The 24,655-nt window shown below is 43.1% G+C and overlaps 1 protein-coding gene across 1 annotated transcript in view; it reads right to left on the bottom strand.

Annotated features, from left to right (window-relative positions):
• CTNNA1 (catenin alpha 1) overlaps positions 1–24,655 on the bottom strand; it is a gene marked incomplete in the record, with an annotated part of 2,307,982 nt that overhangs the window by 2,136,195 nt on the left and 147,132 nt on the right. The window contains 1 exon segment of the mRNA XM_044069565.1: positions 11,611–11,720. Coding sequence (XP_043925500.1) covers positions 11,611–11,715 — 105 coding nt within the window.

Raw genomic sequence — 24,655 nt, 5'->3', positions numbered from 1 at the left:
ACATTCGTCCAGATAAGGGTAAATTTGAATTCCCTTGAGTCTGCAGTAAGCTACTACTGGAGCCAGGCATTTGGTGAAGACCCTGGGCGCAGTAGACAATCTAAAGGGCAGCGCAGAGAATTGAAAGTGCCTCAATCCGGCTTTGAACCTGAGGTATTTTCTACGATCCTGCCTGATGGGAATGTGTAAATATGCCTCCTTTAAATCCAAAGTTAACATCCATGCATCTTTGGACAGCATTGGAAGTAGCTGCTGTAGAGTAAGCATCTTGAATTTTGGAATCTCTAGAAAGGTGTTCAAGACCAACAGATCCAGAATGGGTCTCTGAGTTTTGTTTCCTTGGGACTAGCAAGAGCCTTGAGTAAAAACCTTTTCCCATCTCTGCAAGTGGAACCAGTTCTATGGCATTCATAGCCAAAAGAGCTTCCACCTGGTTTAAGGCCTCCGTCCATTGATGTTTTGGATGGTCTGGCCATCCGTTTGGCCTTGGCAAGGTATAAAAATGGAATTTGTAACCTCTTAAAACCACATCTAAAACCCACTTGTCTTGGGTTGAGTCCAATTTTGATAAAAAATAGTTTTCCTCCGAGAGGGGCTTCCAGGCAAGAAGTTCCTGTAGCCCAACAGAGTCATTGAGTCTGTTTCCTTTGAGTCTGTGACCTGTCCTCTCCTCCCCTAGGGGTGGAAGCAGTCCACTGCCTTGGTCTATAAGAAGCTCGTGTTTGAGGCCTTCCTCTGGAGCGTCTATATCTACCCCTCTGAGGCCTGTCTGAAGTGGGAAAGGACCAATTTTTAGAAGGCCAATTCCCGCTAAATCTAGGTGGCTGTACTTGTAAGAAATATTTAACTGCTTGCATGGATTTAGCCTTATCCTCCATCTTTTTAATCACCTCTTCAGCTTTTGATCCAAACAAAACATTATGCTGAACAGGAGCATCCAATAATTTAGCCTTTACTTGTTCAGGCAAATTTTGTTCCTTTAGCCATACATGCCTACTAATGACTGTGCCAGAGGCCACAGCCCTACAAGAAGCCTCCAAGGCATCAAATCCACAGTGTAAACCATGCTTCTCAACTTGTTCAGTGGCATGCAATAAGTCATGTAATTCCTTAGCATCTGCACAGGCAGAAATGGAAGTAGGCTTTTGTTTTAAAACAGACAAGAGAAATTGCTGGTATTTTAGCATATGAAACTGACAGTTTAAAGCCCTAATGGACAAAGTAGCAGAAGTGTACACCTTTTTGCCCCATCTAAGGATAGAGAATCCTTTTCAGTAGGAATGGGATTTTTGGCAGAAGCGGCCTTAACTCCCTTAGGACCCTGAGAAATGGTTTCAGGGTCAGCAGAAGGGTTCTTGTATAAAAACCTGATGGGAATCAGGAACCCTGTAATATCTATCAGGCTTAACAGGAGCAGGAGGAAGAGAGTCAGGGGTTAAAAGGCATCATCCACAATATCCAAAACAGGAGAATAGCCAGGGGTCTATGTTGGGAAAGAAGAAAATCCCTCAGTCTTTTCTTAGATTCCGAATGCTCCTGTCCTTCCCAGTGGAAATGTTCCCTCATTTCATGCAAAGTTTCCCCAAAAGAGAAATTCTCAGGGGGAGAAGCTGAAGGAATGGATTCCTCAGCATCAGAATCCTCATAAGGAGGGAAAGAATATTCCTGATCAGAAGAAGAAACTGAGGAAACAGAAGCCTGATCAGAGGAATCATAATAAACATCCTGCCTTGGCCTTTTATCTGGAGGAGGATGTGAACCCCTAATCATAGTAAGTAAATCCTCCGCCATCTTGAGTAACTGTTTCTGTGACTTGGGAGCCGGTTCAGAAGAGGCCTGTGTTGTAGTCTTTGATTTAGAAGGAGTCTTTTTCTTTGTCTTTGGCTTTGCCTTTATTAGAAGCTGAGTAGGCCTGAAAACCCCTTCGGAAGCCGGTACCTGCACAGCGGCTCCGGACCCATCCGAAGGAGCATTGTCCGAAGGTCCTGCAACAGAAATATTGAAAGGCCTGGTTGGCTCCTCATGAGAGTCAGTTTCGGCCGTCTGTTCTGAAATGGCCGACAGGGGCTGCAAAAGCGCCTCACTGACGAAGGCCGAACCTGTAGCTGGCTCCGCTTGTGCGCTATCATCAGATTTGGACCTCGGAGGCCTGTCTTTATCCTTGCAACGTTTGTGAACTCCGGTAGCCGAACTGTATCAGACGACATTTTGTAGTTAAAGCGCCTACCGAAGTAATGAAAAGCAAAATCGTACCTTCGCTTAATTGTACGTTGATTGAATCTAGCACAAAACCGACAACTAGCTACGTCGTGGTCAGGGCCTAAGCAAGGAATACAGTAAGAATGAAAATCCTTATGAGGTATTTGCTTCCCACATGAAATACAATTATTAACTTTTTCTGACATCGGAGTGGAGCAAGAAAAAAGTTTCCCCAACGGGGTACTTAGCTTTGAGTGGAGAAGAAAATCTTCGGACTGAAGTAAATCAGAAAAATTAGGAGTCAGCCGACCGGCACTTGCGAACTGCTATCACCGCACGGCAAGAAAGACTGGAGAAGATGGCGTTGGCTGGCACTCTGACGTCAGGGAGCATGGTTGAACAGCCGACGCCGGACCCAGACTTTGGAATTCTGGCCGACCGAGAGCTGCCTGCCGGCAGGGGAGAAAGTACAGTTGTGTACACCTACCATAAATGTAGATGTTAGAGTGTCTTCACTGTTGCAGTCATAACTGTAGGGGGTGATCCTGCCAGCAGGCAGCCAGAGGTCGGCCAGAATCACAAAGTCTGGGTAGAAGTGGCAGCTGCTCTAGTAGAATGACTTCTCACAGTACCTGGAAACTGTTTCCCATGATGAGTGTAACAAAATCTTATTCCATAAGCAATCCATTTGGAAATAGTTTGTTTGGAAATAGCCTTTCCAAGAGAACTGGAGGCAAAAGAAACAAACAATTGGTTAGATTTTCTGAACTCTTTAGTCTTGTCCAAGTAAAATCGTAACTGTCTGTGTACGTCCAATGAATGCAAAATCCTTTCCCCTTTATTTTGAGGATTAGGAAAGAAGGTAGGAAGGTGAATTGTCTGATTTAAAGCAACTTTTGAAATCACCTTAGGCATGAAAGTAGGATTGGTCCTCAAGGATACTCTGTCAAGATGGAAAATTAGGTATGGCTCCACAGCCATAAGAGCTTGCAACTCTGAAACCCTTCTGGCAGAAGTCAATGCTAACAAAAGAACTGTCTTCCAGGATAAAAATTTAATATCAGAAGCCGCAGCAGGCTCAAAAGGAGGCAAAGTGAGTTTTTCCAAAACATAGTTAAGATCTCAGGCAGGGACAGGAGGGGTCCTGGGAGGCCTCAAATTCTTAGCTCCTCTCAAGAATGGTCTCACCAATGGATGAGAAAAAACAGGAGGGTCAGTATTAAAATGAGCAGATATAGCAGAAGCATGAATCTTAATGGAAGAAAAGGAAAGGCCTTTAGACAAAAGGTCTTAAAGGTAAAGCAAAATAGACGAGAGATCAGACACAAAAGGATTAGAGCCACGGTCCTGCATCCAAATACAAAACCTTTTCCATTTAGAGGCATAGGATTTCCTAGTGCTAGGCCGTCTGGCTTCTAGAAGAACATCCAAAACTTGTTTGGGGAGCTTAGAAGAAATCAAATTTCCTTGAAGAGCCAAGCTGCCAGGCAAAGGGTCTTGAGATGAGGGTGTAGCATCTGACCCTGATGCTGGGACAAAAGAGAAGGGTACAGAGGAAGGATCCAAGAAGGTTCCAAGCACAGATGTAAGGTCAGATACCAAAACTGTAGAGGCCAATTTGGAGCAATCAAGATGATGAACTTGGGCTTGTCCTGTTTTATCTTCAGTAATATCCGGGGAAGAAGAGGAAGAGGAGGGAAGGCATATCCCGAAAGGTTCCTCCAACTGAATGACAGGGCATCCATTTTCCAAGCTGTTTTGTGGAAGGACCTGGTGCAAAAAAGAGAGGCAGCTGATTGAGATGGGATGCAAACAGATCTATCTGGGGACACCCCCAAACTGCAGTTATCCTGTTGAATAAGTTGGTGTCTAGCATCCATTCGTGAGGATCCAAAATGTTTCTGCTTAGGCTGTCTGCTAAGAGATTCTGCTTTCCTGGAATGAACTGAGCCTGAAGATGCAGATTCAGACATAGAGCTATGTCCCATAAAGTCATAGCTAATCTGCAAAGGGGGTATGAATGAGAGCCCCCCTGCTTGTTTATGTACCACATGACTGTTGGTGTTGTCTGTACGAATTAGAAGAGGCCCTGGTTGCAAAAGGGTCTTGAAGGCTAGAAGAGCATTTTGAACTGCCAACATTTCCTTCAGATTGATGTGCCAGTGAAGGTGATTCTTTGTCCAGGTCCCCTGCTGGCAATTGTTTAGAAAATGTGCTCCCCAAGCATAATCCGAGGCGTCCGTGGTTATGATTTGAGAAGGTTGAGGTAGACGAAAAGGCTTCCCTTCGTTTAAAGCGCACACCCTGGACCACCAAAGGAACTCCTTCTGGAGGCAGGGGATCAGAGGAATCAAAGTGTCCAGATCTTGGTAATGCTGTGACCATACACTTTTCAGGTACCATTGAAGCTTTCTCATATGAAGCCTTGCATTTGGAATTAACAGAATGCATGAAGCCATATAGCCCAGTGCCTGCAGGAATTTCCTTGCAGTGAGCTGACTTAAGGTTGCCAAAGTTTTGAAAATTGAAGCCAGCTGTATTTGTTTTTCTGGAGTAAGGAAGGCCCTTTTGTAAGGTTGTATTTAGGAGGGCTCCCAAAAATATCGTTTGTTGAGAAGGAATCAATTGTGACTTCTTTATGTTCACTGAAAATCCCAGGAGGATGAAGAGACGAACAAAATCCAGATGTTGAAGTAAAAGGTCCTTGCTGTCTGCCTGGATAAGGCAGTCGTCCAAATAGGGGTAAATCTGAATCCCCTGAAGTCTGCAATAAGCCACTACTGGGGCCAGGCACTTGGTGAAAACCCTGGGCGCAGTAGATAAACCAAAGGGCAGTACAGAGAATTGAAAGTGCCTCGAGCCTGCTTTGAATCTGAGGAATTTCCTGTGTTCCTGCCTGATGGGAATGTGTAAGTAGGCCTCCTTTAAATCCAATGTCACCATCCAAGCGTCCTGGAAGCAGTTGTTGTAGAGTAAGCATTTTGAATTTTGGAATTTCCAAAAAGGTGTTTAACACTGAAAGGTCCAGAATAGGTCTCCAAGAGTTTTGTTTCCTTGGAACCAGAAATAGTCTTGAGTGAAAGCCTTTTCCCATTTCTGAGAAAGGAACAGGCTCTATGGCTCTCATGGCCAGTAGAGCATCCACTTGATTTAAGGCCTCTGCCCATTGATGTTTTGGCAGAACTGGCCAACCAATAACCCTTGGCAGAGTATGAAAATGGAACTTGTAGCCTCTTAAAATCACGTCCAATACCCATTTGTCCTGGGTAATACGAGTCCAATTTCTGTAAAAAAGAGAAAGCTTTCCTCCGAGAAGGGCATCCAGGTAAGGGGGTCCTGAAGCCCAACCGAGAGAGTCATTGAGTCTGCTTCCTTTGAGATTGGGATCTGTCTTCTCCCCTTCTAGGTGAAGAAGCAGTCCATTGTCTGGATCTGTAAGAGGCCTGAGCTTGACCACGACCTCTGGAGCCTGTCAGACGTGGGAAAGGACCAATTTTTGGAGGGCCAATTCCTGGAAAATCTAGGAGGCTGAACTTGTAAGAAATCTTTCACAGTCTGCATAGATTTTGCCTTTTCTTCCATCTTTTTAATAACCTCTTCAGCCTTGGATCCAAATAAAACATCATACTGAACAGGGGCATCTAAAAGTTTAGCCTTAACCTGTTCCGGCAAACTTTGTTCACAAAGCCAGGCATGTCTCCTAATAACAGTACCAGAGGCTGCGGCCCTGCAAGAAGCTTCCAAAGCATCAAAACCACAATGCAAACTATGCTTGTTCACTTGTTCAGTTGCATGCAATACATCCTGCAATTCCTTATCCTCTGCACATGCTGGAAAGGTAGCAAGCTTTTGCTTCAAAACAGACAAAAGAAATTGCTGATACTTAAACATATGAAATTGGCAATTTAAAGCCCTAATAGCAAGGGTAGCAGAATTTTTTACCCCACCTGTCTAAGGCACGAGAATCCTTCTCTGAGGGAATAGGATTTTTGGAAGAAGCAACCTTAGCAGCCTTAGAACCCTGAGAAATAAATAGTTTCAGGATCCCCAGAAGGGTTCTTGAATAAGAATAAATGAGAATCAGGGACCCTGTAAAATCTATCAGGCTTAGAAGGAGCAGGGGGCATGGAATCAGGATTCAAATTAGCCTCAGAAAAGGCATCATCCACAATATCAAGAACAGGAGGAATAGCTAAAGGCCTGTGTTGAGGAAGAAGGAATTCCCTAAGCCTCCTCTTAGAAGCAGAATAATCCTGACCTTCCCAATGAAAATGTTCCCTCATCTCATGTAAGGTCTCCCCAAAAGAGAAATCCTCAGGCGGAGAAGCAGAGGGCAGGGAATCCTCTGCATCTGAATCCTCATAAGGAGGAAAGGAATATTCCTGATCAGAGGAAGAAACAGAAGATACAGAAGCCTGGTCAGAGGAATCCAAAGGAACATCCTGTCGAGGCCTTTTCTCTGGAGGAGGGTGAGAACCCCTAATCATTGTAAGCAAATCTTCAGCCATCCTTAGCAATTGCTTCTGTGTCTTGGGAGTAGCTTCAGAAGTAGTTGGAGCAGAAACTTTAGGTTTAACTGGAGTCTTGGACTTTGCCTTTGTCTTTGAAATGGTGATGTGAGTAGGCCTGAATACCCCCTCAGAAGCCTGTACCTGCACAGCGGTTCCGGACCCATCTAAGGGAGCGACGTCCGAAGGTCCTGCAGCAGATAAAACAACAGGCCTTGATGGCTCCCCATGGGAGTCCGTATCTGCCATCGGTTCAGAAGTGGCGGACGACAGGGGCTGCAAAAGCGCCTCACTGACTACAGCTGAACCGGACGCTGGCTCCAGCTGCGACGAATCCTGTTTGGACCTCGGAGGCCTGTCCTTGTCTTTGCGCTTCTTTTGAATTCCGGTAGAATCAGACGACATTCTATAATTGAAGTGTCTGCCAAAGTAATTTAAAGCCCAGTCGTACCGACGCTTAATAGTGCGAGAATTGAACCTGGCACAGAACCGACAAGAAACGTCGTGGTCAGGGCCTAAGCAAGGTAGACAGTAAGAGTGGAAATCTTTATGAGGTATCTGTTTTCCACACGCTATACAATTATTAACTTTTTCTGACATCGGAGGAACAAGAAAAAGATTCCCCAACGGGGTACTTAGCTTTGAGAAGAGAAGTAAGAACTTCGGACCGACAGCAATCAAAAACATAGATCGAAAATCGCCAACCAACGACTTGTGAGCTGCTTTCCACCGCACGGCAAGAAAGACTGGAGAAGATGGCGTTGGCTGAGGGCTATGTACCAGAGCGTACTGACATCAGGGTACTAGCTTGTGCAGCCGACGCCGGACCCAGACTTTGTGATTCTGGCCGACCTCGGGCTGCCTGCCGGCAGGATCACCCCCTACAGTTATGACTGCAACAGTGAAACACTAAGAACATCCCTACAGTCATGACTGCAACAGTGAAACACGAACATCCATGGTTTGATTTTTATTGCTAGGACAATGCTGAAGAGCACAATGTCCTGCTCCTCATCACCTCACAGAATCAACCATACAGCACATCTAATCAGCCAGACTTTAAGAGTAGCAGGGGACCAGTCAGTCAAGTGTTTAGCCTCACAAGAATACTCGAGTTTGAAGTCATAAGCTGAGAGAGAGTCAGTCAGTGTAAGGAACTTGCACATATCAATATCCCAGCTATCTCCAACTTCAGTTGTGCTATATATCCTGTTTTCTGTAACCTGAACCATGAGGATTTCCTGATGCACACTGAGCTTACCGTGACCTTTCCCTTATTTACCTTTCCCTGAAATGGCAACACAGTGATGTAGGGAGTAGCACAGTCTCCCAGCAAAAGGTTCTCTGGCTCAGTTCTTAGAGTGTCATGCCTGCTTTGGGTTTTGTATGGGTTTTCTGCAGGTGATCTGGTTTCCCCTCATATTCCAAATACATGCAAACATTAACTGTCCATAGCTGTGGATGCGGTTTGTTTGGGATATAAAATAAAGATTACCAGGCCTACTTCCATTCCCTACCTAATATCTGCGGATGTCACCTGTTGTTCATGGGGTTAGTAGAGAAGTCAGATGCAGTTTGACAGCAACTGTAACTTGCTCGAGAAGATTGTACTTTAAATTGGTGTTACACAAGGGGAGTGTATTAAGAGCACATACATAGATATAATTTACCCAGACTAGCAGTACACTGACTTAACACTTACTTTTTCAGTAAATTAAATAACTACATAATAACCTGCAGTGACAATGGAGAACACTGGACTGCAGTAGTGTTTGTGTACAGCTTAGAATGTTACAGCATTTGCGCACTTACAGGTGCTCACTGTTGCTCTAACAAGCTAAACCTCAAACAGCATTTTATAAAAAGTCATTCGAAATAAAACCAGTAGCTATGCCAAGCGATCCTCCACTTGAATATATATACATTTATATGGCTGTGTGGTGCGTTTCAACAGAACAATCTTGACTTCGTCTTGTCGCTCAAAACATCTGATTTTCTGGTCAACCACTGAAAATTACAATTAGTCAATGTCCGACATCAGAACTTCAAGTTCAGAAAGTGTCTCCTGACTGCAAAGCCTGTTAAACTACTGACCTAACGTCCATGATTTTCCCTCCTATTTTTGCCCTGTACCTCCTGAAATTTTTGGTTTCTTAGAGAATAACTAAGGTGTACAGTCAGTCCGAAATGACAGTTTAATACTTCTTAATGTTCATAAAAAATTAATAGAACATCAGCATGCATTTTAAGTGGCTTTAAAGAAAGCTTCAAGTGCTGTATTAGTGTTGGGAGTGACATAAGCAATCCTGGCATCTTCACTCTTAAATGCAACTTGCACGTGGTCAAGTGTTCTACATCATCTCCTATCCTGCACACCAACTCCTCTTTCAGGACTTGCATGCAGTTAAGCTGAACTTTCATCATTACAACTCTAAGCTATTAAATATATATTAGAAGCCACTAATGCTAAAATCTACACACTAGGTGAATTACAGCTTCTGGGCAAGGCCTACATCACACAATATAAGCATACAAAGAGTGCAAAAGCATAGCAGAAGGCATGCATCTTCCTGTTACTGCAACATGAAGCTGCTCCCCTATCTCCTTCTCCCAACATTCATCCATGTCATAGCCCTTTAACTCATTCATTCCAATGGAGCTTAGGAAGTTTGCACTGTAACTTCCAATGGACGGAGGCAAAGCCTTTTGACAGAATCAAATTATGTCCTCACATTTCAAACAAAGTTTCATCTCTGGAACCATATTATGAAAGACAAATGGCAAACTCGTCAGCACAAACTATTTTTATACTTGTAGTATTCTTTAAGTTCTAGGTACTAAACAGAATTTTATAAATCACAGTAAACTTAACTATTATGTTTGTAATATTTTGTAAACAACTTACAATATCTCAGCAAACACTCAAGTTACACACATACTGTTTGCAACATTTTATTCAACTCACTGAGAACTTTCATATGAGGCCAAGTTGTTCTGTCTGTGTTACTTGGTTGTTGACATATTTAGAAAAATAAGAAAAATTATATCTATATAAATTATCATAAAAACAGTTAATATCTCTACCTGCACAAGACAAAGGTCAAATATTAAAGCATTTACATTTGCCAATGTGTAAGCTTAAAGATGAAATATTTTAAAACCTTGCACATATAATGGTTTTGGAACTACTGATGCAAATATGAACAAGCAATATTTGTTGCCTAGAGGCATCAGTAGGCATTAACTGCAGATGCACCTGGAGGCATCACTCAGATGTAACGAGTTAAGGAGTGACTTCATTTCTACAATGAGCCATCCACTTAGGAAAGCCCATGCCACTAAACCAGTCTGAAATCATAATGAACTTCCAGCAGACTGTCAAAAATGACTTCTGCCAAAATACCCTCTTACTATACAGTCACTAACTTATGGTTTTCTTTGTCAGTATTAACGATCTTAAGCTGATGTAATAAAATCAACTAAATGGTGGTTCAGGAAGTTAAAACACAAAAACAACCTTCAATATTTCACTACTTTCTTCTTTATAACAAGACGGAGAACTTTCTGGAAAGTCTCTCCTTTTCTTCCCCATCTCTTTTCCTGTCATGCCCACCTCCCCATATGTACGGCTTTGACTGAAAACCTCTAGGTCTTTCCCTCTTAGTTAGGCAGGAATACAGCATTTAAACAATCTTTTTACTTCCTCACTTACACAATCTTTATAATTCATTAGTAAAGCCTTCCAGTCCCTTTATCACGCTGCTAACTCTTCTGTCCCGTCTCAGCTACTTCAACTGATGCCTCTCTAAAAGGGCATTCAAAATTAAGCAAAGTATTACAGATGCAGCATTGCTACTCCCTGTAAAGACCTGCCACCTATGTATCAATGGAATGCAGCACTGATCAGAGAACTTCCAAGTCCCTTTTCACAGAAACACAATCTTAATCCTACCCTCAAAATACTGAAGCTCCTAATCTCAATTATTGCCCATATACAGCACATTTCACTATCTGCATCAACTCTTACATAAATCCAGTTCCTGAGCCCGAACTGAACCCCCTCAGTGCCTGCTCCCAACTAGCCTCCATGACAGCTCTCATTTGTGTGCAATGTCTACCTTACACATCAGGACAGTTAATTTCAAAACAGCTCCTTATTTTACAATAAAAGCAAGAACAATCTTTGTGTCCACAGACACAAAACTGTACTTGCAAGAAATGTATCAAGTAAAAAAACATGACCAGTGGAATGCAAAGTGGTTGTTTCACAGCACACTGACAACTTCATAAAATACACTAGTGCGACATGCAACCAAAGGGCTATTCTGAAGTGACCTGCATATACCACTGCACAAGAGCTTTGAAATTTCCCACCACCATTAGGCAAATGATTCTGATAGGATGACTACTACACTCACCTAGTCCTACCCCTACCAAGTTCCACAGACCCAGCAATACTAACTGAACTGCATGCAATGTACTCTGCAAATATAGTATATACACCTCCGTACCAGATGGATATGCACACTTAATTTTTCACAGCAGCATTTGCAAGGGGATTATAGGTCCCTTTTGCCAGCATTTAATTATTGGGGGGGGGGGGGGGCAGTAGCTCTCAAACATAAAACTTGCATCACAGTGTTTCTAATTAATCCCATCACACAGTGCAAACACAATGAGCCACTCAAGTGAGAAATGGCGGCTTACAATTCTTAACATTAACATTGCTCATGAAACAGTGGAGCCAATTACCAAAGACCTATAACTTAAACATGCCCTAATCTGGCTTCATTAGGACTGCCCTGTATGCAGTGGTTCACCATACTTACTCTGCCACAGGGGTGTTTTCCCCACCAAACACTTTCTGAAGCACTGCTTCAGGTTACTTTCAGATCTTCCTTACCTGAGTGACAAGTGGCTCGAGGAGCCTCTCGACAGCCAAGGTCCTGATCTCCAGGCTTTTGGGATCCCACTTGAAATTGATGTTTGCAGTATTCACAGCACTCATTGTTCCTGTTGGTGAAACACAAACACTTACTGATCTGTAACACAGCACATTTCACATTTCGTATGCAAACGAGACTTCTTTACAGTAGCTAGCACCATATCCCAAATAAATGTTAAGTGACAATCGCTGTGCAAATGAGAAGGACAATGTCGGTACCTTTCAAGACCTCACTACCTAGTTCAGGTGAAAAGCATCAGAAAATACCCCCAGCCAACAGTGATATTATGCAGGCTGCAATGCAAATGACCACCCAAACGTATTGCAGTGTGGGTCTACAGACAGGGATTTGTCTACATTACCTACAACACAACCAACAGCCTCCCAAGCAAAGTCAGTTGTGCACTAAACAAAAAGTCATGTACTTATCAAATATACAAGCATCACTGGTAGTTTCATACCAGTCACCAGTAGGACCAAGATTGTTCCACAACTCAGCACCTAAAACTTTCCAAGGCTATCTTTGTCAATCCTCCTTACCCATAGTTCTGATCACCGGAGGACCCTTTTTCAGATGTCTGGAAACATCAGTAAGGCAGGGTGTAACACACAATTTCCTTTACTAAGAACCAATCAAAAATGAGATTCCCCCATCATGCCTGAGGTGGAAGAAGGGGGGGGGGGGATAATGAAAATTAAACTGCAAATGCAAAAGCTTAATCAGCAGGTGGACAGCATCCCAAACCAGACCTCGTGCCTGGCTCTCATGAAAGAATGCCCTGAATAAAAATGGTCCCGAAGGCAGACAAAGGCTTCTCTGTACTGCCTTAAGAAAAAGAGATAGGTTCAGTAATGTCCATGCATCAGCCAAACAGATGTCATTCCTGGAAGCATTTTTTTTTTTTTTTTTTTTTTTTTTGAAGAAAGCTTGCAGAGTGGCCACATCTCTAGCAGAATGTGCATTTGTGGACTGTGGCAAGGATTTTCCATATTTTTGGGTAATTTTTTCTTCCTTCTTACTTTCACAGTGTAATGAAGTGCTTACATGGAAAGCTTACAAACCCATTTTATTGGAGGAAAATGATTGGAGGAAAATGAAGTAAGAAGAAATTGTCTTTTACAGATTTTGTTTTACCCAAATAAAATCCAAGTTGTCTAGGCATACAACAACTTGGGGAGAAAAAGATAGGTAGTTCAATTGATTGATTAAAATTAAGGTTTAGCCCTTACAGACATTGACTTTATGGAAAATATGTACAAAATGATGTGTGCAGAGGATTAGAGCTCAAAAGTGACAGCAACTAAAAAAAAAAAAAGGTTCTCTGAAAGTTGCCTCAAACTTACTCATGAAGCAAGGAAGGATAATTTTTCAAGTACAAAGTAGATACCAAAGGAGGAAATTGAAACTTTCAAATTAATCCAAGTCGGGGCTTTTGTGAAAGCTGAAAACAGCCATCATGTGAACCTTGAGGAAAAAAAAAAAACAGTCCAGAATAAAAAGCTTGTGACAAATACTATTTATATAAAAAGAGAAACCGTTAATGATCCAGCTCCCTGGACAGGTGGCCCATAAAGAGCAAAGGACTAATTTCATATTTTAATCCCGTTCTTTGACACTCCTCCAGGTAGTGTTAAGAAATCTGTGTCACTCTGTCCGGGGAAGAATTCTTGACAATCAGTTGAACTGCAGAAATTAAAGCAACTGACCTGAAGGAGTCAAGTTCTGGGTGAGACTTGCCAGATGAGCAAAAGGAGACATCTGCAAAGCTTCAAATAGAGGGTTCTGCCCAAGAGAAGAGGTGAAATTGTGAGTGGATGAGACAATGGCTGCAGTGGATAAACAAGGGCTATTCAGGTTATTGACTATGCAATGCTTTGCCTTCATTAGAAACTTGGGATTAAGATGAAACACAGGAATGGTGAAAAAGTGCAAATGGGGCAGTTCCAGAGGAGTGCATCTCTGGGTGGTCCTCCTAGAGGAGGAATGAGAGAAAATAGTCTGCTGCAAGATAGTGAGGCACACTGATGTCTCATTCACTATGTTGAATAAGGAGAAAGTAACAGTCAGCTGCCTGTCAGGCGTCAGGATCCGCCACAACTCACGCACTCAGGTCCCTCAACAACAGGTGCAGATATGACTGTCATTGTACATGTGGGTGTGAATGACCAGAGACGTACCTCCCTGGACTACATGGAGAGAGACATGGAGGTGCTCTTGGATTATGTAGCCCAGACGGGTATGACCCTAGCCCCGAGTAGCATCCTACCATCACCCAGAATGATACCACAGTACAAGCAGAAAATGATTGATTTCAACAATTTGCTAAGTTTCTGGTGTCATTCTAAGGGGATCCAGTATCTGTCTGCTTGTGATGACATGACTGACCGACCTCGATGCTTTGCCAGAGATGGTCTGCATCTGGTCAAGCTTCCAGATACTGGCCAAGACTCTTGCCATCCCTATAGTGTCTTTTTTAGGCGGTGTTCCAAAGACCAAATTACCACTGTAACAGCTACAAACAAATGCTATTTGGGGGTCATGCTGCTCAAACGCTAGAAGTCTAAATCTCAAAATGCACTCTCTCGAAGTACTCCTTAAAATGGAGAACATAGACATTTGTGCTGTAACACAGACCTGGGTTCAAGGCAGCAGAAAGCACCCCAGCACTAGCATGCTACAACCCATTCCACACCTTTTGGCCCCAGAACTTGGACCGAAGCTTCAAAGGCGGTGGCGTTTCCATATTCATAAAGGATATGCACACCTCCAGACTGGTAGCCCAACATAACGCATCTGAGATACTTCAGGTGCAACTAACATTGGGCAAGACAGCGATTCAGGTCGAAGCCTGCTATAGGTCCCCCAACCATGTCCCAAGATTCACACTCCACATTCCTAAGCACCCTGGAGAATATTAGGGTCAAACCTAACACACACATACTGGGCGACAAACAACCCCTCCATTAACTGGGAAAACTACTCGTGTACCAATACACTTGCCCAACGCTTTCAGGAATTCATTAATTCCAATGCGCTGGATCAGCTCATTCTTACCCCACTTGAGGTGGCAACATCCTTGACCTGGTCATTACTAACATGGGCAATCGCTGCTCTACACCAATAGTCAACTCCTCCCTGGTTAGTTCCGATCACAAGCTAATCACCCTGGAAATCCACATCCCTCCCACCCCCAAAGTTAACCACCATGAAAAACTTCTCCAAAGCTAACTTTGGGCTCCTAAAAACAGAGGTGGCTAACTTCACAGCACCCATTCAAATGGAGAATAGTTGCATGACAGTCAGATCATACACCAATGTACTGTATGAACATGTACACAAATGCATGGATCTCGCCACACCCAATAGAACTAAGACGCTCTCCTCAAAAAAGTAAGCCAATCTGGTGGTCCCCTGCCATAAATGAACACTATAACAGACGGAAGAAACTGATGCAGAATAAGGTGAAGTCCCAAGACTGGAAAAACTCCCTTATCAGCCTCAACAAAAGGTTGAGATCCCTCATCAAATCCTCTAAAGCTAGCTGTGAAAACAGAATTGCAGCAGATAGTAAAGACAAAGTACAGTTTTGTACCTACCATAAATGTAGATGTCCGATAGGACTGTTGCAGTCCTGACATACGGGTTGTCCTGCCTCAGGCAGCCCTTCGGTCGGCCGGATTCCAAAGTCTGGGTCCGGCGTCGGCTGTTGTTGCCCTTTCCCTGACGTCAGAGCACCTGGGGTATAAAAGCGCCAGCCGACGCCATCTTCTTCAGTGTTTCTTGCCACAGATGACAGGTGCCCTCTAAGGAAGGCTAAATTTTGAAAATAGAGAAAAAATTCCAGACCAGTACAACATAACAAATGCACCATAAAAGATTACCCCAGGTAGCTAAAATGAGGGGTAGAAACCCAAAAGAATACCACAGAGGGGTAGGTGGGAGGGAAAACCTGACTGCAGTTGCATACCTATCGGACATCTACATTTATGGTAGGTACAAAACTGTACTATGTCCTTCAAGGATGCAACTGCAGTCCTGACATATGGGTTGGATACCATAGCCAACCTGGGGGTGGTAGGCACTAAGACAAAGATGGTGTAGCTAAAATGCCCTGCAGGACTGCAGAAGCAAACCTGCTCTGGATCTGGAATATAAAGGCAGGTTGTAATGTTTGGAAAATGTATGCACGGAGCTCCATGTAGCAGCTTCTAAAATGTCCTTTGTTGCCACTCCTTTTAAAAAGGCTGTGGAGGTGGCTGTAGCTCTGGTGGAATGTGGCCCGATGTCAGCTGGCACCGTTTTTCCATGAAAAGAGTAGCAGAATCGAATGTAATTTCCAATCCATTTAGAAATTGTCTGTTTGGAAATTGCTTTTCCCTGCAATCCAGCAGCGCAAGCTACAAAAAGCTGGTCAGATTTTCTGAAAGGCTTTGTTCTGTCCAAGTAGTAGCGCAACTGTCTGTGTATGTCCAAGGTGTGCAGAAGTCTCTCTCCTTTATTTTGCGGATTGGGAAAGAAGGTAGGCAGGTGAATAGCTTGATTCAGGGACACCCTGGATACCACCTTTGGCATGAATGACGGATTGGTTCTCAATGAAACTGTCCTGATGAAAAATGAGAAATGGTTGTATTGCCATAAGGGCCTGTAGCTCAGAGACCCTTCTTGCTGAGGTTACTGCCAGAAGGAAAGCTGTCTTCTAAGACAGAAATTTCAACTCTGAAGATGCTGCTGGTTCAAAGGGAGGAAGAGTTAATTTTTCCAGCATGAAGTTGAGGTCCCATGCAGGTACTGGTGGTTTTCTTGGAGGGTTGATGTTCTTTATACCTCTAAGAAACTGTCTTAGCAATGAGTGAGAAAATACAGGCGGATCAGTGTTATATTTGGCAGATATTGCTGAAGCATGTAGTTTTATGGAAGAATATGAAAGGCCATTGTGGAGCATTTCAGCCAAATATTCTAGGATCTGTGGAATGCTCATCACTGATGGGTCTTGACCCTTTTTGCTGTTCCAGATAAGAAATCTCTTCCATTTTGCTGAGTATGTTTTTCTAGTGGAAGGTCTGCGCGCCTCCAGGATGATATCTTTTACCCTTTTGGAAAGCGTATCCTGAGGAATAGTCATGGAATCTTCCAAGCTGTCAGCTTCAATGTTTTCAAGCTGGGGTGTAGTGTCCTGTAATTGTGCTGTGTCAGAAGAAGTGGCCTTTGAGGAAGGAGCCACGGATTGGTGCGTGTCAAGCTCCGTAGCAGTGGGTACACCAGTGTTGTCTTGGGCAGTCTTGAGCTATCAGTATGACTTTCGGTTGCTCTGCCTTTATCTTTAGTAAAACCTTGGTCATCAAAGGAAGAGGGGGGAAGGCATATAGTGTTAGAGAGTTCCAACTGAAGGAGAGAGCGTCCACCTTCCATGCTTGAGGATGGTATGTCCTTGTGCAAAACTTTTTCAGATGGTGATTGAGGTGGGAGGCAAAAAGATCTGTCCGGCCTTCCCCATGCCTTCCCCATGCTTGAGTTATTTGTAAGAAAATGTCTGGATGCAACATCCATTCGTGTGGATCCATGATGTTTCTGCTTAGGCTGTCCGCCAGAACATTGTCCTTCCCTGGTACAAACTGGGATTGTAGCTCTATTTTCAATTGTAGGGAAATATCCCAGAGATTCATTGCCAGTCTGCAAAGAGGGTAGGAATGGGTACCTCCTTGCTTGTTTATGTACCACATAACTGTGGTATTGTCTGTCTTTATTAGTAGATGGCCCTGATGCATGAACTTTTCGAAGGCCTTGAATGCATGTATCACTGCCAGCATTTCTTTTTGGTTGATGTGCAGGTGCTTTTCTTTGTGTCCATTGTCCTTGAATGCATCCGACCTCCATGTGCGCCCCCCCCATCCATGGTCTGAGGAGTCTGTTATGGTTTGACTTGTATGAGGCTTGCTGAAAGGCAGACCTTTGTTCATCTGGCTTGCTTGAGCCCACCACGGGAATTCCTTTTGAAGGCATGGAATGAGTGGGATCAATGCTTCCAGGCTGTGGCTGTGTTGAGACCATAGACTTTTTAGATACCATTGTAGTTTCCTCACATGCAGCCTTGCGTGTGGAATCAGAAGAATGCAAGATGCCATGAAACCCAGGGCCTGCAGGATTTTCCTTGCAGTCATCTGGGTGTGCGTTGCTAATTTCCTGAAGTATTCTGGTAATTGTTTTTGTTTTTCTTTTGTCAGAAATGCCATCTGGGTGTTTGTGTCCAGTGTGGCACCCAGGACAGGTATTTGTTGGGATGGTACGAGACTTGATTTCTGAATATTGACCATGTATCCCAAGGCCTGCAGTAGGTGAATGACATAGTCCAAGTTTTTTAGCAAGGCTTGTTGGCTGTCCGCTTGTATAAGGCAGTCATCCAGGTAAGGGAATATTTGTATCCCCTGGAGTCTGCAATGTGCAATTACTGATGCCAGGCATTTCGTGAACACTCTGGGTGCAGTAGATAAGCCAAAGGGCAATGCTGAGAATTGATAATGCTCTGAGCCTGCAAGAAATCTGAGATATCTTCTGCAACTTTGTCTGATTGGGACATGCAGGTATGCCTCCTTGAGGTCCAGAGTTACCAGCCAAGACCCCTTGCCCAGCATGGGAAGGAGCTGCTGTAAAGTCAGCATTTTGAATTTTGGCACAATAAGGTAAGTATTCAGTGCGGACAAGCCCAGAATGGGTCTCCATTGGTTTTCTTTTCTTGGAACAAGGAACAGTCTTGAATAAAATCCTTGTCCTTGTTCTGCAGAAGAAACCTTCTCTATTGCTCTTATTTGAAGTAGGTTTGTTATTTGTTTGAGTGCCTCTGCCCTTTGATTTGGTGGCAGATTTGGCCTGCCATGCCTTGTTGGTAGTGCATGAAAATGGAATCTGTATCCTTTGTCTATTATGTCCAGTATCCATGTGTCCTTTGTGATATTGTGCCAATTTTGAGAGAATAAAGAATTTTCCGTCCAAAGGTGCTTCTAATTGAGCCCTGGATGGCGGAGTCAAAGCCAAGTCATTGAGATTGTCCCTGCGGAGCAGTAGAAGGTCCTGCTCCACCTCTCTGGTTCGGAGGCTGCCATTGTCGTCCTCTGTAGGAGCCTCGAGTTTGCCCTCTACCTCTGCCACGCCTGTTTTTGCCTCTTTGAAATTTGTCTGTCTGGAAAGGCCCAATGCTTAGAAGGCCAATTCCTGCTGAATCTTGGAGGCTGTACCTGGAGGAAATCTTTAACTGTTTGCACTGATTTTGCCTTTTCCTCTATTTTCTTTAAAACTTCTTGTGCAGTAGCACCAAATAGCTTATGTTTCTCTAGTGGTGCATTCAAAAGTTTAATTTTCACATGGTTTGGCAATGTTTGTTCCTTTAACCAAGCATGTCTGCGTATGACCGCACCTGTCATTGCTGCTCTACATGACGCTTCCAATGCATCATATCCACACTGAAGGAAATGGCTGCTAACCTGCTGAGTATTATGAACCAATTCCTGTAACCCTTTTCTATCTAATGGTTCAGGGGAAGCCAATTTCTTTTGCAAGTGATCCAACATGTATTCCTGATACTGAATCATATGAAATTGACAATTTAATGCTCGCATAGAAAGGGTGGAAGATGTATATACTTTCTTGCCCCACCTTTCTAAAGCCCTAGAATCTCTTTCCGAAGGAAGGGGATTCTTAGCAGTAGTGGAGGAAACCCCTTTAGGCCCCTGAGAAATAGTTTCAGGGTCAGCAGTATGGCCCTTATACAAAAATTGATGAGTGTCTGAGACCCTGTAGTACCTGTCTGGCTTGACAGGAGCAGGGGGGAGGGAGTCAGGGGAAACACTAGATTCTAAGTGCACATCATCTAAAACATTTAAAACTGGAGGAATAGCTAAGGGTCTATGCTGAGGTAGCGTTAAAAATTCCCTTAACCTTTTCCTAGAATCTGAGTATTCTTGGCCTTGACATTTGAAGTGTTCCCTCATGGAATGAAGCGTTTCCCCAAAGGAAAACTCCTCAGGAGGAGAAGCAGAGGGAATGGATTCCTCCGCATCAGAATCCTCGTAGGCCGGGAAGGCCTCCTCCTGGTAGTCTGAATGTGCAGAATCACCTGAGGCCTCATCGGAGGACTGGGAATCTACTTGCTCAACCCTAGGCCTCTTGACAAAAGGTGGCCGAGAGCCTCTATCTGGATGTGGCTGAGAACCCCTAGTTAAAGAAATAAGGTCCTCAGCTAAACTTAAAATTTGAGAACCAGAAGTGGATACCAGAGAAACAGATCTTGGAGGGAGAGACTTAGCCTGTTTGGCAGCCTTAGCACGTGTGTAGGCCTTAATGGACATAGACACTGGAGGCCTGGTAGCCCCACGTGCTGGAGTAGTCTTATCCACTGAACCCCTAATTAAAGAAATAAGGTCCTCAGCTAAACTTAAAATTTGAGAACCAGAAGTGGATACCAGAGAAACAGATCTTGGAGGGAGAGACTTAGCCTGTTTGGCAGCCTTAGCACGTGTGTAGGCCTTAATGGACATAGACACTGGAGGCCTGGTAGCCCCACGTGCTGGAGTAGTCTTATCCACTGAAATGGTGTCAGAAATATCCTGGGCTACGGTCTCAGAGGGGAGAATAGAAACCGGCACAGAGCTGGCCTCCGGTACCCAAGTAACCGTTGGGGCGGTGTCGTCGGTCTGTAGCGGTTGTGAAACCGGCTCAGAGAAGACCGAGACACTCGCGGTAGGCCTAAGCGTGGTATCAGTCGAGACCGCGGGCCGCGAGTGTCGGTCCTTATCCTTCCGTTTTTTAGGTAAATGTGCTGTCGGAAGCTCCGACGGCATGATACAACAGAAATATTTAAAAGGAAACGTCCGCGCTCCATACTCAAAGGGCATGGTAGTAATATAGAGTCTACTGACTTTGATACCTCGTCTGGTACAGATACTGACACACAGTCCACCATTGATTCCCCCACCCCCAAACGTAAAAACTATGTATCCCCTTTAGGGAACACAGAGGGAGGAGGAGGGGGGGTAGGAAGCATAGAAAAAGTCACAAGTCTTCAGAATTTGATGGAGATATTGACCAAAAAGTAAACAATGTATGTAACATATCCAGTACTACACTAACAGCTGAACAGATATCTTTATTAAATAAAGGCCTATCTTTCATTCCTGTTTTTTTTGTTTCAGAAGATATATTTACTAATGATTTATTTGCATTTTGTAGACTCATTAACCTCAAACTATTTTTTCAGGACCGAGGTGATCTTGAACCTTCACAAATGGAATCTTTCAAATATCATACTTCACAGTTTACTCCTCCTATGCATCCAACTGTCAACCTATTTTTGCGGAGTGTACTTAATGAGTTACATTTTCAGCATAGTCATGACATACCTATGTCCAATAACATGACTGATGGTGAAAAATCTTGTCTAGAGGAACTTGTACGCAATAAAGATTTGGTCATTATCAACGCAGATAAAGGAGGGGCAGTGGTAGTGTTAGACTGGAGCTATTATGATATTGAAGCACATAAACAACTTAATGATGCTAAATATTACACAAAAATGCCACTGGACCCCACCTTAGTATTCAAAAGGATATTGATGATTTTCTGAATTCTGCTGTTGACAATGGCATCATCACTAAAAAAACACTTTATCATTTAACTATTACTGATCCTACTAGACAATACATTTACTTTCTACCGAAAATACATAAGGATCTTCTACACCCACCAGGTAGGTCCATTGTGTCAGGTATGGGGTCTATTACTGAACCTCTTTCTGAATTTCTAACAATGCATCTAAAGCCTTTGTTGATATATGTTAGATCACGAATACAAGACACTACTCAATTTTTGAGTATTGTCAATGATATGCAGTTAGATTCAGATTGGTGGCTCTGTACCTTGGACGTATGTTCACTATACACTAACATCCCACATTGGGCTGGACTTGATGCAATTGAATTTTGGCTGAATAAATCTAATATATATCAACCAGGATTCAATACGCTTTTGTTGAATCTGACTGAGCATGTTTTGACCAAAAATGTTTTTTTCTATAACCAGGAATGTTACCTACAGATCAGAGGTACAGCTATGGGGGCATCTTTGCCCCATATATGCTGATCTTTTATGGCGTACATCGAACAAATTATGATCTATGACGACACTCATAATTTGTTTTTACCTGAAATTGATATCTGGCGAAAATATTTGGATGATTGCTGGATGGTGTGGAAATCTGATGTTTCATATCTTCAGGAATTCATGGAATATCTGAATGATAATACATGGGGAATACAATTTACAATTACCTATGACCAAAAATCCATCACATTTTTGGATGTTTTGGTAACCAGAAACAATGATAATACTTTAACAACTGAAACTTATAGAAAATTCCCTCAGTATAATACCATTCTCCACGCATCCAGCTTTCATCCAAAACATATCGCAAAGAACATTCCCAAATCACAATTCATCAGAATAAGGCGAACTGTTCTGATAACAATACTTTGTCAATCATGCTCAGGATTTGCACAATAGATTTATGGACAGGGGCTATAATTCAGGATATGTGACAATGGCTCAGAATTATGCCTCTGGTCTACATAGACCTAATCTGTTGACATACAAAAAGAAGCCCATCAAGTCAAATACATTACGATTTACTACCACATTTGGTAGAAATACTAATAACTTCATTAAGACTATCAGGGACAATTGGAACATACTGGAAGCTGATGTTAGAATCAAAGCCATTATTCCTAACAAATGTTTATTTTCTTTTCGAAAAGGCAAGAATTTGGCAGGTCATTTTAACCATTACAAACACCATTTTGAATCTACTTTACCCCAGGTGTATCAAACTACTATTTTGGGGGACAAGTTGATTGGTTCCTTTCCATGTGGACACTGTCAATTGTAAGCACATGTTGAAAATCAAAGAGTTTACTAGTAGGAACACCAACACAGTTTTTGATATTACATTTTTTGCCAATTGTAATACGGACTGGGCCATTTATTTGGCATGTTGTACCTGCCACTCATTCTATGTTGGGCAAACATCTCGACCAGTCAGATTACGTGTCTCGGAACACCTTAGTGACATCAGATGCAAAAAAACATCTAATGCACTATATAAACATACTCTTACACATGGTACTGCACAATTTCATTTTACTATCATTGATAAAATTATTGGTGATAGAACCAACAAGAGCGGCTGGCATAAAAAACTTGACTTAAAAGAAAAGAAATGGATAACTAAATTGGGTGCATTATTCAATCCAGGGTTAAATGAATGTTTATAAATAAACATCCTTATATAGGATATATCCTTGTTGTATATTTGGAGCATAAAATATATATAACAATACATATACACACATATATATATATATAGTTATTCTTTGTATATTTGATAAAGTTTTGGTCCTAAATGTATTTGAATGTATCAATTATAATCTGCTGAATATTTATCAGCACATGTTTATTGTTTAACCAATCAGCATGGCTTTACTGGTTTAAAATTCAGCATTTTTGACAAGCCTCCTTGCTGTACACTGAAGAAGGCTAGGTTCAAAACCCAGGCCGAAACCGGTTTGTGTTAGGATGCTACTATGCTGGTTTAGTAGTTTTTATTAAACTACTTTTGTTTCATCACAGTCTACTTGTTGCTGGCTTATTTCCTTGTTGTTGATTTACGTAGAGCCGGGCAGCTCCTTACGCGCAGGGGACACTTTTGAACAACAGAAATCTTCCCCAAAATAATCCTGTGCAAACTCTGACCGACGCCTAAAAGTGCGTTTATTGAAAGAGGCACAAGCTGCACAGGCAGAGACGTTGTGTTCTGGGCCTAGGCAGGGTAAGCAGTAAGAGTGGAAATCCTTATGAGGTATTTGTTTCCCACAAGTTAAACAATTATTAACTTTTACAGTTTTATCTGACATCGGCTGAGGCAAGAAAAGGTCCCCAACAGGGTACTTAGCTTTTTGAAGACTTCAGTAGCTGAAAACACAGGAGCTGGCCGACCGGCACTTGCGAACTGCTTCTGCTTCGGGCGCCGCGCGGCAAGAAAGACTGAAGATGGCGTCGGCTGGCGCTTTTATACCCCAGGCGCTCTGACGTCGGGGAAAGGGCGACAACAGCCGACGCCGGACCCAGACTTTGGAATCCGGCCGACCGAAGGGCTGCCTGAGGCAGGACATCCCGTATGTCAGGACTGCAGTTGCATCCTTGAAGGACATCCACAAGGCCTTCTATAGTTATGTAAAGAATCTCCATGGCAATACCCAGATTTGCTCTGAGCTACTGCACAATGGTACCGCTTATACCAAGCCAACAGATATTGCAAATATACTGGCAGATTCAGTGCTAACTTTACCCCTCTCCCCCCCAAAGGACCAATCACAATACCAACAGATGGCCAGGCACCCAGTACTACTGCTGCACAGGTTAAAAAAACAGCACTGTCCAAGGCCAAGAATACAGCTTCTATGGGACCCGACAGTATCACTGGCTGTGTACTACATGAACTACAGAGCAAACTGGCACCTCAACCTGTGTGCCCTGTTCAATCACAGCCTCACCTCAGGCTTTGTCACCATCGAATGGTGCACTGCTACAGTCATTCCCTCTCCATAAAGGAGGAGAGTACTACAGACCCAGGGAACTATTGCCCCATTAGCCAGACGAGTCTGATATGCAAAGCTATGGAACTCATTATGAAGCCAATAAACAAGGATATAGGGAATCTCCAAACTCTGGAGCCTCCACAGTTTGGTTTTGTGAAAGGTAGATCATGCCTGCTCAACTTGGTCGACTTCTTTGAGTCAGTCACCCGAACTGTGGATGAAGGCAAGGTGGTTCATACAGCCTACCTTGATCTGGCCAAGGCCTTAGACACCATTCCCCACTCAGGAATCATAGAAAAACTTACTAAGCTAGGCATCAACCCCTATATCACTAGGTGAGTTTTGCAAACTAGCTCACAGATAG

The sequence above is a fragment of the Protopterus annectens genome, chromosome 4.part0 (genome assembly GCF_019279795.1).
Source record: "Protopterus annectens isolate FY-2018-M chromosome 4.part0, PAN1.0, whole genome shotgun sequence".
NCBI classification, from domain to species: domain Eukaryota; kingdom Metazoa; phylum Chordata; order Ceratodontiformes; family Protopteridae; genus Protopterus; species Protopterus annectens.
The sequence above is the reverse complement of the archived record's forward strand: the minus strand, read 5'-3'. Positions and strand labels throughout refer to the sequence as shown.